We start from the raw sequence: 16,799 nt of genomic DNA, 5'->3' as shown, positions 1-16,799 counted from the left end.
AAGGGATATTTTGATTTGAAGTTGGTTTCATTTTGAAGAGTAATGAGTAAACCATTCAGCGAAAAACCTTTTTTTTTTTTTTGGCTCAAGACACAAGATGTTGAGTCCAAAATATCATAAATCTGATAATTTGAAATGAAAACTGAAGGAATACTTAAAGGTTTATTTAATTAATTTAATATGCTCTTATATGTTTCAGTCAAATTACTTATGCCAATAATATTTTACTGATTAATGTATAAAAAAGAGACTTTTGCTTCATCCTCTGAACAATTGTAGTTCAGTCTACTTTTACTCGATTATTATCTTATTCATCTTGATTTTGAGTCATAAAAAATGTCTATTTGACATTATTTTTTGGGTTTCTTTTTGCTAATATCTCTATTTGACTGTTTTTGTTGAAAAAGGCTACTTAATACATTTGTTCATTAGAACAAATAATGAGGATCTTGTGATTTTTTTTTCTTTTTTCTTTTTTTTTTGTCAAAGGAACAAATATGTTATTTGCAAAGCCAACAAATAGTTTTTGCTTATATATCATTACGAAAGAAATTGCAAGAGACTATTTTTGTTCTTAAAATAGAATCTTATTTCTGTAAACATTTACACGAAATTCTATCCATTCAATCTTTTAATAGTCCCTCGTATATATATACTGAAATTGTTTCTTACAGAAATTAAAGTATCTTCAAATGGTAAGAAAAATAAAAACACTGATAACTTTCCAGTCATGTTTGATAATAATATATAGTATACAACTCTCATCAACTTGAACAAATTAACCCTATACCCATGGTTTCTCTATGTACAATTCTCAAACCGCTTTCTCCGGTTTCACCATTTGTTAAACATCATAACCTCAGAAATCGTAATGCCTTGTTCACTCATCACACACCTAACTCTACAAACTCCCTATTGTCCAAACGAGCAGGATCCGTGGCTCACAAGAAACACACGTTCATGGCAGTACATGATACACCGGTTCAGGTCGAGAGCTCCTGGGGAATTCCCTTGACGGAGGGTTTGGTGGTGAGAAAGAAATGTGCATTCTGGGAAAGGAGTTGGACTTCCTGGGACGTGAGCAAGTTAGTCATGTTCGTTGGGCTTCATTTGCTGAGCCTCTCGGCTCCAGTTTACTTCAGCTGGGCGGCTTTTAGGCTTTTCCTTTGGCTGGCTGTGATCATTGGATTCTGCATCACCTTGTCTTATCATAGGAATCTTTCTCACCGAAGTTTCGATCTACCGAAATGGCTCGAGTATCTCTTTGCTTATGGTGGTGTTCTGTCTTTTCAGGTTTGACTTTATAATTTTTCTAATAAATATGATTTTTTTGATATGAACGCTATAAACATATCGTAACTTGTAAATTGTGTAAGTGCAGGGAGACCCAATAGAATGGGTGAGCAACCATCGGTACCATCATAAGCATTGTGATACACAACTTGACCCACACAGCCCTACACAAGGGTTTTGGTTTAGTCACATGACTTGGATATTTGATACCGGTTCTATCCTCAAAAAGGTATATTGAAAATCCGGCATTAGCCTACTAGAGAACTAGCTTGCTAGGATTGATTATATGGGTGAATCAGACAACCTTGCGGAGCCAGTCGGGGGCGTTCGCCCCCAATGAATTTAAAAAAACTAGTGTAATTTATAAAAATTTAGTGTTAATGCCTCCCTTATAAAATCATATATGTCTCTATATGTTCCCAATGAAAAAAAATTCTGGCTCCACCATCTAACTCTGAGTAAATCATTGGGTGGACATGAGAATGTAAATGACCTTGTGAGGCAGCCCTTCTATAGGTTCCTTCAGCGAACCTTTCTTTTGCATCTGATGGCTTTTGCCACTCTCCTCTATATTTGTGGAGGCATGCCTTTCCTCGTCTGGGGAATAGTAAGGCACACATCCTCCTTTTCTTAGTTTTCATCACTTTATAATAATACTATTCTTGAAATTTGTGAGATATATATATATATACTGTATATATTCAATATATCATGATAAAATAATTTGACTAGGACTAGTGTCAAATTGATTTAGACACATGAGAGAGAGTCTGAGACGATCTAACAGGAAGAGACAAGTCATTTTGTGGAACACAATGATATAATCCAAATAAAAACCCCAAGAGAAAATATTACCTTTAAGAAAATAATAATAATAATGAGAGAATTGGCAATGGCACAGGGTGTGGCAACTACGGTTCGACTCCACGGGACTTTTCTGGTGAACTCAGTTTGCCATATATGGGGAAAACGAGCTTGGAACACACCTGACTTCTCCAAAAACAATTGGTACCTACTTCTTAATTTCTATGCATTTACGTATATTTATCTCTCTCTAAATTATAGTAACTGATAAATATAATTGGTGATGACTGAATCAGGTGGGCAGCGATAATTACACTTGGCGAAGGATGGCATAACAATCATCATGCGTTCGAGTTCTCTGCAAGGCATGGACTCGAGTGGTGGCAACTAGACGTTACTTGGTATCTCATTAGGTTTCTTGAAGCTATTGGTTTGGCCACTAACGTTAAGCTACCTTCTCAAGCTCAAAAGAAGAGAATGGCTTTGGTTTGATCCTTCATTCCTTACATAAATTATCTTCTACACCTTTAATAATTATCTCAAACCAACTACTATGAATAATGTCCTAATTCTTTTCAGTAAATAGAACTCTGTCATTTGTGTGCCTCCAAGAACACTTTCACATTATCAGCATTTTTGAATTTGCTAATTAATCTTATATCAACAAACCTTGAAAACCAATTAACCAGGCTGTTTGGAAAGGAAACTCTACGATGATAAGAATAATCTCGAAAGAACGATTTAACAATAGAACACTAGAATTAAATGGAAGGCAATATATAACTTAAATCTCTTGTAAGAGGGACAATGTGGTTTTTTGTTTTGTTTGTTCCTTTTTCAGTTTATTTGTTAAAGGAAAACTAATTTTATAATATAATGTTTGATTAAAAAATAAAGTATGAAAAATATGATCATAATCACTAGTAAATAACAGCATGACACATTTTTCAAAAACAATCTTAACCAACTAGTATTTATACAAAATGGCTCCTAAATTAATTTAAAAATTCTATGGTGGTTCTACCCAGAACCGGCTCTGCTGGCTGCACCGTTTTCTTGCGGTGGGGAAATTCCCCACATCCCTTCTGGTCCTGGTGGTTCAATCACGTGAACCCCACCATCGGTTAGACCAACTGCAAATTGGTTCGGTTCAGAGGGATGGGCTGTGATGGTGGCTGGATATACTCTAGAGCTGTTCAACAGAAACCATATGTTACTGATGTTTGTGTTGGCCTATGGTCTTGACTCTGATAAAAGTTGAAATACAGGAGAGGATTCTTTACCTTGGGTTTGAAGGCAAATATGAACTGGGACCAATGCGGCACTTCAGTTGCAGTGTCGTTGCCGTCAGGATACTCACACTTCCATCATCAAAGGCTGCGTAGATTGACTGGCTATCACATGAGTATACAGCATCTGTCACCGAACCACTTGACTCCTTTGGTATCCACTGAAGTAAGAGAGAAGAGAAGCCAACCGATCAAGTCTTGAATGACGTTGACAAAACATTTAATGCAAAGCTCTAAAGACATGGATGAAAAATGTAGAGCAACAAACCTGCTTCATGCTCTCTAATTTAGGAGCCTCATATATGGCTAACTGGCTGGCATGGACAACCAGAACATGTGTCTGATCTTGATGGAACTGAACGCGTGTATGAGCAAGTGGGTTTGGCGAATGCCCGCTAGGAATTTGTATCTGTTTGCTAGCTTGCTTTTCCCAACCATCCATGCTCCACACACAAAGCTATATACAGATAAAAACCAATTACTTTGGAAAACAGATAGATCCACAGATGAAAGCCAATGTAGTGTTTATCTGAGCATACCTGGGAATCAGCACCAGACGAAACAAGTACATTTAAAACGTTTGAGAATGCTAAACCAGTCACTCTCTTCTGATGACCTTTCAATTTACTTTTAACCTACATGAATCATTACACCAGCCACAAGTTGTTTGGAATATTAGTTTCTATGACAAATAGAAAAAAAAACTCTTAATACTTTCAGTTGAGTCGGGATACCTCATCCACTCTAACATTGTAGATTTGAATAGACGAGTCGTCCATTCCAATAGCAATAATGTTATTGTCTTGAGGATGGAAGGCGAGGGAAGTCGCTGCTGGAGGTGGCGCCATGAATGTCGTCATCGTCTGCAAAATAAACAAAGAATATAAGTGAGTAAATGCGAAGCTTGTAGCCCAACAGATGAATAAACGCAAACTCAGAAATGGAGGGACCTTAAAAGTCATCATGTTGAACAAGGAAATTTTTCCTCCTGAGGCTGACATGACATAAGAATCATTCTTTGAGAGCGCAAAGCATGGAACTACATCTTCTATGATTCCCTCGCGCGTGTCATTTGTCATTATTACTCCACTAGATGGCTGCCAAAGCTGTGGTGGGACATTGCTGTTTGCCTAAACACGCAAAAACTATATAAGAGGCTATACTTATGTGTTTCAAAATCATCACTAGATGTCGTATCGCAACGGATATGATGTACCTTTCCCAAAAGATTCCGCTCACTCTTTTGCCATTTCCATAGTTTGTGTACAGCATTTTCTGCCAATGCCAATATAGCACCTCCAGAATTTGTATATATTAACTTAACAACCTGCACCAAGAAACAAGATGACATCATGACAAAGATAAGAAGCGAGAAGAGAGTGCATACAAACGACTCCACATATCAACTTTTCTGGAATGGAAAATAAATTAGATATCCAAAAGAATCTAAGATGCTCTACTTAAAGATTATGTGAACTACCAATAATGAACTTTTTTATATCTAATCAATAGAATAATGAAAAGAATTCGCCTACAACTCTTGTAAGTAAAGGTCTGCCACAGATTCTAGTTTGAAGAATAATGGCAACATGATTGGATACATACTCTTGCTGGTAGCAGACTGTCAGGAAGCCTAAGAGTACGAAGCTGGGAACGTTCGCTGATCTCTGTCAGCTTCCAAATTTTTGATTTTTCTGACTCATCAGGGATACGTGGTTTGACATCTTGCAGACTGCGGGTTTCTCCATTCTAAAACCAAAAGATTGCGAAATAAACTTAGCAGGAATTCAGGAAAGTACCAACATTTTCCTTTTTGTGGCGTTTGCATGAACTAGTAAAAAATTACACTTTGATCTCTGCCAACTTCACTAGAAAAAGAAAGTGGACATTTTAAATGGTCAACTATCTCCATTGAGTTAATATGTAGATATGTAATCGAAATTACCATTGCAGTAACAGATGCCCCTGGTCCACTTCTTTCAGACATTGATAGATTCATTCCAGTGCTTGAACTAACAATAGGACCCTATGAACAAAATCATGCATTCAATTATTTTTTCTGCAATAGCACCCAGATATAACAGAATAAATAAGTATGATGACAGGTTCCTACCTTTGCAACTGACCCAGGAGGAGCTCTAGAGCTTTCAAGGCCACGGTTTGCCATGGTGTGCAAAATCCTGGAACCCTCAGCATTCGATAGTACCTTGATTCCATTCTCAGTAGTTGAGACAGCCAGCAGGGTTCCTTCTTTATTGATCCTTAAGCAAGGAGAAGACTGATAATATTAAGTCAGCAACCATTTCTTTAAAGGTCAATTAGACGAATAGCAACTGAGATCAAAGTAGACCATTACCGGCAATCCCCCTTCTGCATTCGTTGTAGTCAAGAGATCAACACTATCCATATCCCAGAATTTGACTTGGAACTCATCACCAGCTACCAAAAATTTATTTTTCATGGTATCGAACTGAACAACCCCCACAGATCGTTTCCCCAATCCAAGGTAAGTCCGCTTCACAGCTCCCTCACTTTCATTCCATTCAACAATGAATGATTCCCCCTCCTTACTAGTACCACAAGAGAATAATCTACAACAAACGAGAAGGTAAAAGAGACATGAGCAAAAGTTTGGATAAGTATAGCATGGCAAGAACAGTTGGGAATCATTTACCTAGTTCCGTCAGCACAATATGCCATTGCCGTGCAAGATCGACCGGGTGCATCATAATCCACTCTAGAACCCATATTGTCATATAACCAAGCCTTTATTTTCCCATCGACAGCGGTTGAGAATATGAACTGACAGAAAGAAAAAACTTCCATCATAACAATTTTAAGGGCAAGAGTGAGTAAAACATAAAGGTCCTCACATCACTTTATAGCAAAACACAAGAAATTATCACGAAAAGTGAGTTTCAAGCTTAAACTTTGAAAACAGAATGTGCTGCAGATGCTTCTAATAGGATATGTACATATATTTGTATTTCTGTAAATAATATAAGCTTGGCATAAGATGGGAAGTACAGGAGATCAAGAATTCTACTAGAGCAGAGACCTACAAACAGACACCTTGCTAAAGGATGATTTCATCTTACGGAATGCCTTTGAATAAAGAGCAAGAGACACTTTACGCATATTACACTACCTGAATATTCTCTTTTTGGTGCGGGCACACAGAATAAACAGGTGCCTCATGGCCTTCAAATGTGTGCAATTTATTTCCAGTAACAGCATCCCAGACCTGTATATAAACTATTATATAACCAGGATGGTCTCATTACAATTCCGAAAACATAAGCCAGGATTCAAACCTTAATTGTCTTGTCTTCTCCACAAGTCACAATACACAATTGCTGGTTTGGTTGGGAGAAAGCAAGATCGTTGACGTTACCAGCATGAGCATCAATCTATAACGGTAAACAAAAAAAAAAACAAACATCAACGATCTAAGAATGCTGCTCAGTGATAAAAACAAATAGGGACCCAAGCGAATAAGACAATACTATTAGAATCCTACAGACAAGAACAAATATATAAACCAGGTAACTATATATTCGTCCAGTGAGCAGATTCCATATTTCCATGCCTATGTTTTCAACATATAACAATAATATCACAAAATAAATAAGAAAACATAAAAGGAATGGTAGCTGACTAGGGAAAGATACAGAAGTTGGTGCAAACTCGTAACAAATATAAAGTCGTGAGTAAGAGACAAACCTCTAGATGATTCCGTAAATCATCGCCACCATGATATGAATAAATATGCACAATATGCTTGGAATATGCAACGCCTGAAAATAGGAAGTAGACATTATGAGATTGATTTACTGTAAAATTTATATGACAACCAGCCCTAAACCCATGAGGAACACAAATAATTGACTCAACAATACGACCACAAGAATCAGAATGGCATACCCAGAAGACCTCCATCAGGACTCCAAACAACTCGGTTTACTCCTGCAGTATACTCGCTAGCAAGTGAAGCCTAATGCACAGAATGAGACCAAACAACAGGTCAGCAAAAGGAAAAGATAAACTTGATATAGTATATGGCCATAGTGAAAGCTTTATGAGTTATTTCAGATAGCTAGCTATTAACCTTTCTATGTTCCCCACAAGGAAGAGAAGAAAATCCTCTGTAGTTTTGTCTAACTTATAAAAAAATCTCCCACTCGATTTATTTTTTTAACTGTTACAATAGATCAATGAAAAGGTGAACAATACCTGAAGATTGACAGTGCAAGCAGCAAGATCCCAAACTTTGAAGCTTCTAGAAACTAGCTTATCCCTGCTACCCACCTCCCATATTGCAATGTCACCAAGATTGGTGCCAACTATGTAACCAATGCAAATACAACATTAAAAGCAAGATAAATCAGATACTGTACTGAGAAGATAAAAATACGTGCTTTCAGATACAAGTTTTGCAGGTAACTATGGTATAAGCCAGCATAAATCATAAGACTGATGCATGCTTCGGTGGTGAAAACTAACCAAGAAGCATAGTTTGTTGTACTGGATGAAAATCCATGCTTTTAATGGCAGAACCCTGACTCAAAACCCTGCTAACATTTTTGGGTAAGTCATCAGTAGAATCAGTTGCATGAGCATGGCTGTGCCCTGGGTATGTGACTGGCATGACATTGACTGGAAGATTATTAACCTGCAATGTGTTCAAAGAAAACTGTGAACTTCTAAAATATTAAGGATGAGAACTCAAGATGAAAAACGAATAAGCAGCCATTAATACCCCGTCTGATATACCAAAAGGTCTAGGTCTCTTCAGTACACTGTCAGAATCTGCTGTCTGATAATCCATTGCTAGACCATTAGTTGGAGGACTCCTTGGACGCTTTAGCATCGACACTGTAAGGAGGAAATGATGATTACAGATGATGGTGAGATATCTAATTGGCAAACAGATAATACACAAAGAGATCTCCACATTACGAACTACACAAAATGGCAATAAAGAGGAACTTTCAGACATATGATGACATTTAAAGGTTATCTTACATTAAATCAAATATTTGGTTCTATCTATTATCCATAAACAAGAATATTTTGGGAAAACAAAACAAATGGGCACATATGAACGTATGTTTCTCTATCTATTATTCACCATGGATGTAGTTTACCAGTACAACTGTGGAAAAATGTGACTCAGTAAGTATATCATATCACCTTTCATGCAGTTCAAGCAGTCCATAAGAATCACAGATAAACCATTCAACTAATGTTACTATAAACAAGGGATGATACTTCCATAATCGAAGTAACTAATACTCTAGGTAAAATAGATCTCCAACACAGATAGAGTAGAATATAAAAATTAGTCATGACAACATTACCAGCACTGTTGGGGGCACCTAGGCCGATAGGCCCAGCAGAAACAGTAGGGTGTGATGCAGATGGATTGGGCATCCATCCTGCAAGAGATGTTGTAAGAGGAGCTGGTGTTGGCTGAAAGGGCTGAACCAAGAGATAAACATATAGACTAAGATGTTAAATACATGTGCTAAAAACTAGTCGAACACAAGCAGCTATATTTTAGAGCAACTTACACCGTGAGCACCTAATGGTGGGAAGCCTCCAACTTTAGGGACCGAACCCATTAAATGATTAGTTGCAGGGGAGGGAACATGTGCACCATTTGGATGCCCACAAGTATGATCAACAAACAGTGTTTTTATATCCGGGTTAGGCCTTGGATTCTTGCAAAGCTGATGCTGCCAGTTCAAGCTACAATTTAGCACAAACACACTCAGTTAGTTGCCCCACCAAAAAAAAACGGGAGAGAGACAGTATAAAATAAAGCTTGTACCTTTGATTTATTAAGGTTCTCAATCTTGAATTCTTCAAACTTGGAAATTGAAGTTTGTCCCGGAAGAGAGGATTTGCCTCAATCAGTTTTTTAAGTTCCCCCAGCATAATTCCTCTTGCAGATTTAGTATCTCCATACTTGGAAAGCTGCTCATTTTCCCTTGAATAAAATCAACATCATAAAAGCAAGCTTTTTTAATAATCCAGTGGTCAACGAAACCAGTTATCAACTCAAGTACTCAACAACGTAATGCAGTAAACATCTTCACTGAAATTTCTCTCTCCCATACTTCATTTCAGACACAGAAAATACAACGGTTAAGCAAGTAAGGACTCTACCTGAAGTTTGTTAAGGTTAAAAGCATGGTAATCTCCTTAAAAAGCTCTTCATTGAATGTCGAGAACACTTTTAACTCCTTAACAAGAATTTCAACTGCTTTGGCATGATCTTTCCTACAGAAAAACAAAAGGAGAAATCAATATATAAATTCTGGATCCTCAAAGACCTTCCAATTCAATGACTCAACAACAAAGTTGAGTCTTTGGCATCCAAATAGAAAACAAGAAAACTTACTTGTCAAGTGCTTCAAGGTACTTCTGCTTTCGAATCTCGAAAAATATCTTCATGGAGTATCTATTATCATCAACTTTAGTGAATCCAGAAAGGTATTTCTCTACATCGTCCCATTCACCAGCTGTTACACTGTCTTCAAAGTACCTCATGTTGAAGAAAAATCCAGACTCCTTCTCCAGCCTTAGAATAAAACCACACAAGCCTCAGCAAAGGGACATAATTTAGCAAAAAGAAGAAACTAGACATGAAGACAAGCTTTCAAATCTCTAACTGCTTCCGTCTCATTTCCAATAAACTTAACTTTAAGTCTCTAAATTCTCTAAGGCGACTAACTCTACTCTAATGCCAACAAGCAAACAAATTTAAAAATGTTTGAGGAAAATGGAGAGAGAAATGAACCTGTGAACAGTCTCTTTGAATTTCTCTTCGTCGAGAAACTGGAGTATCAAGAAGACGAGTTCTCTGCTGAGCGACGACATATCCTCTCTCCAAAAGTAAGAGATCGATCACAATACCACTCATGAAACACTTTCAACACACACAGAAACCACCATCCAAGAGAATTAGGGTTTTAAACATCATCTCCCACAAAAAAAAAGAAAGCAAATTGACATAAGAAAACACGAAGATACAGATCTAAACAGACAAGAATCGAAACACAAATAGATCGGAATGAAAGGCGAATCCCCAGGTGGCGAGAAGCGCACGTGCGAGAATATACGGGGAGGCCCCCGAAAAAAATGTAAAGAAAGTTTGATAAATATACCTGTTGAATTGACTTTGAACAAAGGAGAGAGACGAAACAGAGAGAAGAGAGAAGAGAGACTTTGAGAGCAGAGAGATTAAAGAGAGAGAGTCGTGGGCTATTTATGCCGATAATTTCTGATGCTGTCTCGTTTTCGGAGTTTCCTTTTTTTTTTTGGATTTATTGCTCTTAATTTTTTGTTATTATTATTTTATTTTTTTGTGTGGTCGTTGGGCGTTTGTGTTTATACTTTATTAGAAGAAGCGTGTATTTTGTAGATAGGAATTTAAGTGAAAAAGGCAAAAAGCCAACTAAAAAAGGAAAGATTAATATACGTCGCACCCCACCATAATAAGCTCGTTTTACTTATTTTTAAAATTTAATGTATTATTAGTATTATTATTTTTAATGACGGTATTAAGACCGTATGCATTTATGTTTTTGCGAATCTTAGTACCTCACTGCTGTCTACTTAAATGCTTTCTCGTTAGATTTTGAGTCTTTTGACGTAACTTCGTCTCGTTTTTCAAACGATGCATTAAATAAAAGTATCTCATAATTGGCATATTTCTCTCTTCCTCTGTAGAATTTAGTGACATTTATATATACTTACTACTCCCTCTGTTGATTTTCTGAATATTTACACATAGATTAAGAAAGCTATAAATGCTCAATTATTTACTGTTTATTTTTCTTAATTAAATTACTTTTACAACTAATTTCATTATTTTTATTATTACTTTTTCTTTTCTAACTATGTATTAATAGAGTAAAGTAACATGCATTAATATTATTCATTCAATCTAAAGAAGAGACATGCATTAATTAGATCTAGGAAATCAAATATTATGAAATAAGAAAAAAAACCTAGAAAATCAACTATAATGAAACAAAGGGAGTATTTATCAATTACGACATCAGCTAACCGTCAATAATAAATTATAAACATTTTAAAATTTTCTGACTGACTATTAATTAATCATTCCTTGACAAAATAATAATATGGAACGGATTTGAACTTTGAGAAAATTATTGAATCAGATGTGATAATAAAATTGTTTATTAGAACGAAAGAATCGCCTTTCCTTTTTAAAAAAAAAGAAAATAGGTTTTTGGGATTATCTTTACTTTTGTAAAGTATAAATCTAAATCATGTGTAAATGGTAACAAATACAAGGATATAGAAACATGTTTTTCTTCTCTTTTGTGTAATCGCTAGAAATCAAACTGGTATTGTTGAACGGTGAGATTGTATTCTTGATGATCTTCAGCTTTTCATCAAGAACTTTTAGAGGGCATGCAGTGTGGGACGTAAGAGCTTGATTTAGCATGAACTTACTTCTTACTGTAATGATGAATTCGGCTTTATAGTCTCTGGAGCAAAATATACCGAGACTCCGATATAGATATTATATCACTTACAGAAAGAGACACGTGGACAGTGGTGATGTAAAGATGAAGCAACGGTGGAGATTCATTCAAGTCTAACAGAAAGCAAATTACAGAGATATAGGTGTGACGGGGGGAATTGTAAAGAATTATGAGAGTTTGTTAGATTGTTTTCTCTTTTCTGGAATTCTTCTCTGTAATTGCGATACTGTTCATCCTCTACGAAGAATCTTATCTCTGGATTCTTGTAAGTTAAACAATTGGATTCTTTGTTTCATGAACATTGGATTCTTTATCTTCCTTAATTGAAATCATAGTTCAGTTGTATCAAATGTATCAGACAACGGTCATCCTCGGAATCGATGGCAGAAACAAGATCGATGGCGATGAGGAAGGAAACAACATCACAAGCGGTAGCTGAAGATCTGAGTACTCGAGTAGATCAGATGCTTTGTCGCACAGAGAATCTTGAGGAAACATTAGCATCCCAAAATCAACAGATGGAGAAGACGGTGGCCGATATGTTCGAAGCGATTCGACTCATTCAAAAACCACCTGGATCGACTTCGAATAGCGGTGAGCGAGACTCTCGACACTCATCCCCAGCTCCGACGAGAGTTAATTTGCCTCCGACAAATGGGAATTTCTCAGGTAACATCTCTAACTATGCCGGAGTCACGCGCCTTGCTAAACTGAATTTCCCTAGGTTTAATGGAGATAAGTTGAAGGAATGGTTATTCAAAGTAGAACAGTTCTTTGCGATTGATCATACTCCTGAAGAAATCAAAATACCGGTTGTATCAATTCATTTGGAAGATGATGCAGCTGAGTGGCATCAGTCAGTAGTTGAAGAACTGGGATTTGAGAATGTTAGAAATTGGACAGTTTATAAAGAAATGTTGAAAGAGAGGTTTGACGAGTTCTGGGATGATCCGATAGCAGAATTGAAACGCCTACAAGAAACAGAAGGGATTATGGATTATCACAAGAAGTTTGAGAAAATCAGAACTCGGGTAAAACTTTCTAAGGCGTATTTGGTTAGTGCATATTTGGCGGGATTACGAACTGATACACAAATGCACATCAGGATGTTCCAACCATAAACGGTACGTCAATGCCTGATGCTAGGTCGGTTATATGAAACAGCTCACCCTCGTAAAACTCAACCAAATACATGGAAGACTAACAATACAGGGAGAGGTATCCTGCAACTGAAAAAGGAACCCGAGAATTTCAAGCAAGGGATGACAGACAGAAGTAGAGAGTCTGTTTTTCAACCAAGGAAATTCCTATCTACAGAGGAGATGAATGAAAGAAGAGCGAAGGGATTATGTTACTTTTGTGACGAAAAATATTCTCTGGAGCATGCAAAAGTCCACAAAAAGGCACAGTTGTTTCTGTTAGATGTGGAGGAAGAACAATACACTTGTGCAATGGAAGAGGATAAAGAGAATGAACCACTGGAAGGAGAAATAGCCAAGATCTCGGTTAAGCACTTGCGGGAATATCATCACACAATACAATGCGAGTTAAAGGAATATACCAGAAACGTCCTATATTCATCCTTATTGACTCAGGATCAACACACAACTTCCTTGATACTAAAGTGGCTGAGAAGTTGGGTTGTCGTATGAGACCAGCAGGGAATGCAAGAGCAATAGTGGCTGACGGGAATAGAGTCACAGTGCAAGCTCGTATTGACAAGTTTCAGTGGGAATTCCAAGGTACTCATTTTGAAGATGATTTCATGGCAATACCATTGAATGGATGCGATGGTGTGTTAGGATGTCAATGGTTAGAAACCATTAGTCCAATCACGTGGGACTTCAGGAAGCTTACCATGAAATTTATCTACAATCAACGCAAGGTGGTTTTACATGGTATATCTGAAGGTTCAGTGCATAGTGTGAAAGCAGAGAAACTGAACAAAAGGCAAGCTGAGGATATGCAAATATCAATGATATGTGTAAGACAAGAAGAAGAGTTGACAGAAGCTGCATTATTCTCAATTGACACAGTTCCCACAGAGACTATGTTATGCACTCCGGTGGAAGAATTAGTGAATGAATATGCGGACATATTTGAAGAACCAACTGGTTTACCACCTTTTCGTACGAATCATGATCACAAGATCCAGTTGATGGAAGGTGCTAACCCAATCAACCAGAGGCCATATTGATACGCGATTCATCAAAAGAATGAAATCGATAAAATGGTGCAGGAACTTCTCAAAAATGGTACCATTCAACCTAGTGCAAGCTCCTTTGCATCACCAGTCATATTGGTTAAGAAAAAGGATGGGTCATGGAGATTATGTGTAGACTACAGAGGTTTAAACAACCTAACAGTCAAAGACAGGTTTCCTATACAACTGATCGAAGATCTGATGGACGAGTTAGGGGGGTCAACAATATATTCAAAGATCAATCTCAGGGCAGGTTATCATCAGGTGCGAATGTGTCCTGCGGATATACACAAGACGGCATTTAAAACTCATAGCGGTCATTTTGAATATATTGTCATGCCATTTGGACTTACAAACGCCCCAGCCACATTTCAAGGATTGATGAATTCAGTCTTTAAAGAGTTTTTGAGGAAGTTTGTTTTGATATTCTTTGATGACATTCTCATCTATAGCAGTACAGTGGAGGCACATGTACAACATCTGCGGTGTGTATTTGAAGAGATGAGAACTCAGAAACTATTTGCAAAAAAGAGTAAATGTGCGGTTGCAACAAGGAAAGTGGAATATTTAGGCCACTTTATTGAGGCCAAAGGTGTGTCTACCGAACCAGCAAAAGTACAAGCTGTAGCAGAATGGCCGAAACCAACAAATTTGAAACAGCTAAGAGGATTTCTGGGGTTAGCTGGATATTATAAAAGATTTGTTAAGAGCTTTGGTGTTATCGCAAGACCCTTGACCTTACTGACAAAAAAGGATTCTTTTATATGGTGTGATGAAGCTCAAGCAGCATTTGAAGCATTGAAGTCGGCTTTATGTACTGCTCCAGTGTTGGCTTTACCCTTATTTGATAAGCCATTCGTTGTTGAAACAGACGCATGTGGAACGGGCATCGGTGCAGTACTTATGCAAGATGGTCATCCCTTGGCCTATATCAGTCGCCTTTTAAAGGGTAAACAACTTCATCTCTCCATCTATGAGAAAGAATTGTTGGCCGTGGTGTTTGCAGTTCAAAAATGGCGACACTATCTGTTGCATAGTCATTTTGTCATCAAAACAGATCAACGGAGCCTCAAATATTTGCTAGAGCAACGGTTAAATACACCGATCCAACAGCAATGGCTCCCAAAGTTGTTGGAATTTGACTATGAAATTCAGTATAAGGAGGGGAAGGAAAACTTGGTGGCTGATGCATTGTCGCGTGTTGAGGGTTCTGAAATTCTGCATATGGCTCTTTCTGTTATGGAGTGTGATCTAATGAAACAAATTCAGAACGGGTATGAAACTGATGGAGTATTGAGGGATATTATAGAAGCAGTAAAGGCTAACCCGGGTTCTAAGAAACACTATGTCTGGTCTCGTGAAGTGTTAAGAAGAAAAACGAAACTGGTGGTTCCAAATGATCCAGCCCTACGCCAATCAATATTGGAGTGGTTACATTGTTCTGGTATAGGAGGTCATTCTGGACGAGATGCAACTCATCAACGAGTTAAAGGAATTTTCTATTGGAAGGGTATGTCTAAAGATATTCAGGCATTCATACGCAGTTGCTCAGTGTGTCAGCAATGCAAGTATGATACTTCAGCTTACCCTGGATTGATCCAACCCTTACCAATTCCTACGACGATGTGGTTGGAAATTTCTATGGACTTTATTGAAGGGCTTCCGAATTCATTTGGAAAATCTGTCATCTATGTAGTGGTCGATCGTCCGACAAAAGCTGCACATTTCATGGCTATCAAACATCCGTACACAGCTACAACGGTTGCACAAGTTTTCCTTGACAACGTTTTCAAGTTGCACGGCCTTCCTACGTCAATAGTAAGTGACCGAGATGCAGTATTCTTAAGTGAGTTTTGGCGAGAACTCTTCACTCTGCAAGGAGTTGCTCTGAACTATTCCAGTGCTTATCACCCACAGAGTGATGGGCAAACAGAAGTTGTGAATCGATGTGTTGAAACTTACTTAAGATGTATGACGAGTGATCGACCACATTTATGGAGTAAGTGGTTTCCGTTAGCAGAATACTGGTATAATACGAGCTTCCATACATCAGCTCAAATGACTCCATATGAAGCTATGTATGGTCAGTTACCTCCGCAACATTTACCGTATGTACCAGGAAAATCACGAGTTGCTATGGTTGCTCAGAATTTACAGGATCGTGAGAATATGCTGTTGATCCTGAAATTTCACTTACTAAGGGCTCAGCATAGGATGGAACAAGGGGCTAATAGAAGACGTTCAGAAAGAAGTTTCAGTGTTGATGATCTTGTTTATGTGAAACTTCAACCCTATCGTCAAGGATCTATAGTACTTCGAGTGAACCAAAAACTTGCTCCGAAGTATTATGGACCATTCAAAGTGTTGGAGAAATGTGGGAAAGTGGCTTATAAGTTGGAACTTCCTGCAAACTCTCGCATCCATCCCGTTTTCCACGTTTCTCAACTCAAGTTGCGAGTAGGTAATGGCATGGTTGGGTCTACATTTCCAACAATGGTTCCTGATGTCTTGCTGCGAGAACCAGAGAGCATAATTGAAAGGAGAATGGTTAACAGGCAAGGACGTGCAGCAACTAAAGTCTTAGTGAAATGGGTTGGTGAAGATGAGACAGAGGCCACTTGGGAGTTTTTATACGATTTGTTGCAGCGTTACCCACAATTTCAACCATGAGGACATGGTTGTCTGGGA

The 16,799-nt window shown here is 37.7% G+C and overlaps 2 protein-coding genes across 2 annotated transcripts; one reads left to right on the top strand and one right to left on the bottom strand.

Annotated features, from left to right (window-relative positions):
• The first annotated feature begins 792 nt into the window (after positions 1-792).
• LOC18025107 (probable lipid desaturase ADS3.2, chloroplastic) lies at positions 793-2,589 on the top strand. The gene is made up of 5 exons (XM_024159738.1): positions 793-1,293; positions 1,382-1,515; positions 1,753-1,900; positions 2,195-2,301; positions 2,394-2,589. Exons 1-5 carry the CDS (start codon positions 793-795, stop codon positions 2,587-2,589), a joined length of 1,086 nt encoding a protein of 361 aa, XP_024015506.1.
• Positions 2,590-2,930: 341 nt separating this feature from the next.
• LOC18025106 (topless-related protein 4) lies at positions 2,931-10,667 on the bottom strand. Its single transcript, XM_006406843.2, has 26 exons — positions 10,559-10,667; positions 10,192-10,320; positions 9,793-9,972; positions 9,558-9,671; positions 9,220-9,378; positions 8,960-9,137; positions 8,747-8,867; positions 8,146-8,261; positions 7,890-8,058; positions 7,620-7,729; positions 7,311-7,380; positions 7,110-7,183; positions 6,701-6,796; positions 6,535-6,630; positions 6,061-6,188; positions 5,743-5,977; positions 5,500-5,664; positions 5,332-5,412; positions 4,992-5,135; positions 4,603-4,713; positions 4,337-4,516; positions 4,121-4,249; positions 3,926-4,021; positions 3,655-3,843; positions 3,381-3,547; positions 2,931-3,289 (listed from the first exon to the last, which is right to left on the bottom strand). Exons 2-26 carry the CDS (start codon positions 10,269-10,271, stop codon positions 3,118-3,120), a joined length of 3,360 nt encoding a protein of 1,119 aa, XP_006406906.1. The 5' UTR covers positions 10,272-10,320; positions 10,559-10,667; the 3' UTR covers positions 2,931-3,117.
• Between the last annotated feature and the right edge of the window lie 6,132 nt (positions 10,668-16,799).

The sequence above is a fragment of the Eutrema salsugineum genome, unplaced genomic scaffold (genome assembly GCF_000478725.1).
Source record: "Eutrema salsugineum unplaced genomic scaffold, Eutsalg1_0 scaffold_13, whole genome shotgun sequence".
Taxonomy (NCBI): domain Eukaryota; kingdom Viridiplantae; phylum Streptophyta; class Magnoliopsida; order Brassicales; family Brassicaceae; genus Eutrema; species Eutrema salsugineum.
This window is presented reverse-complemented; position numbering and strand designations above follow the sequence as displayed.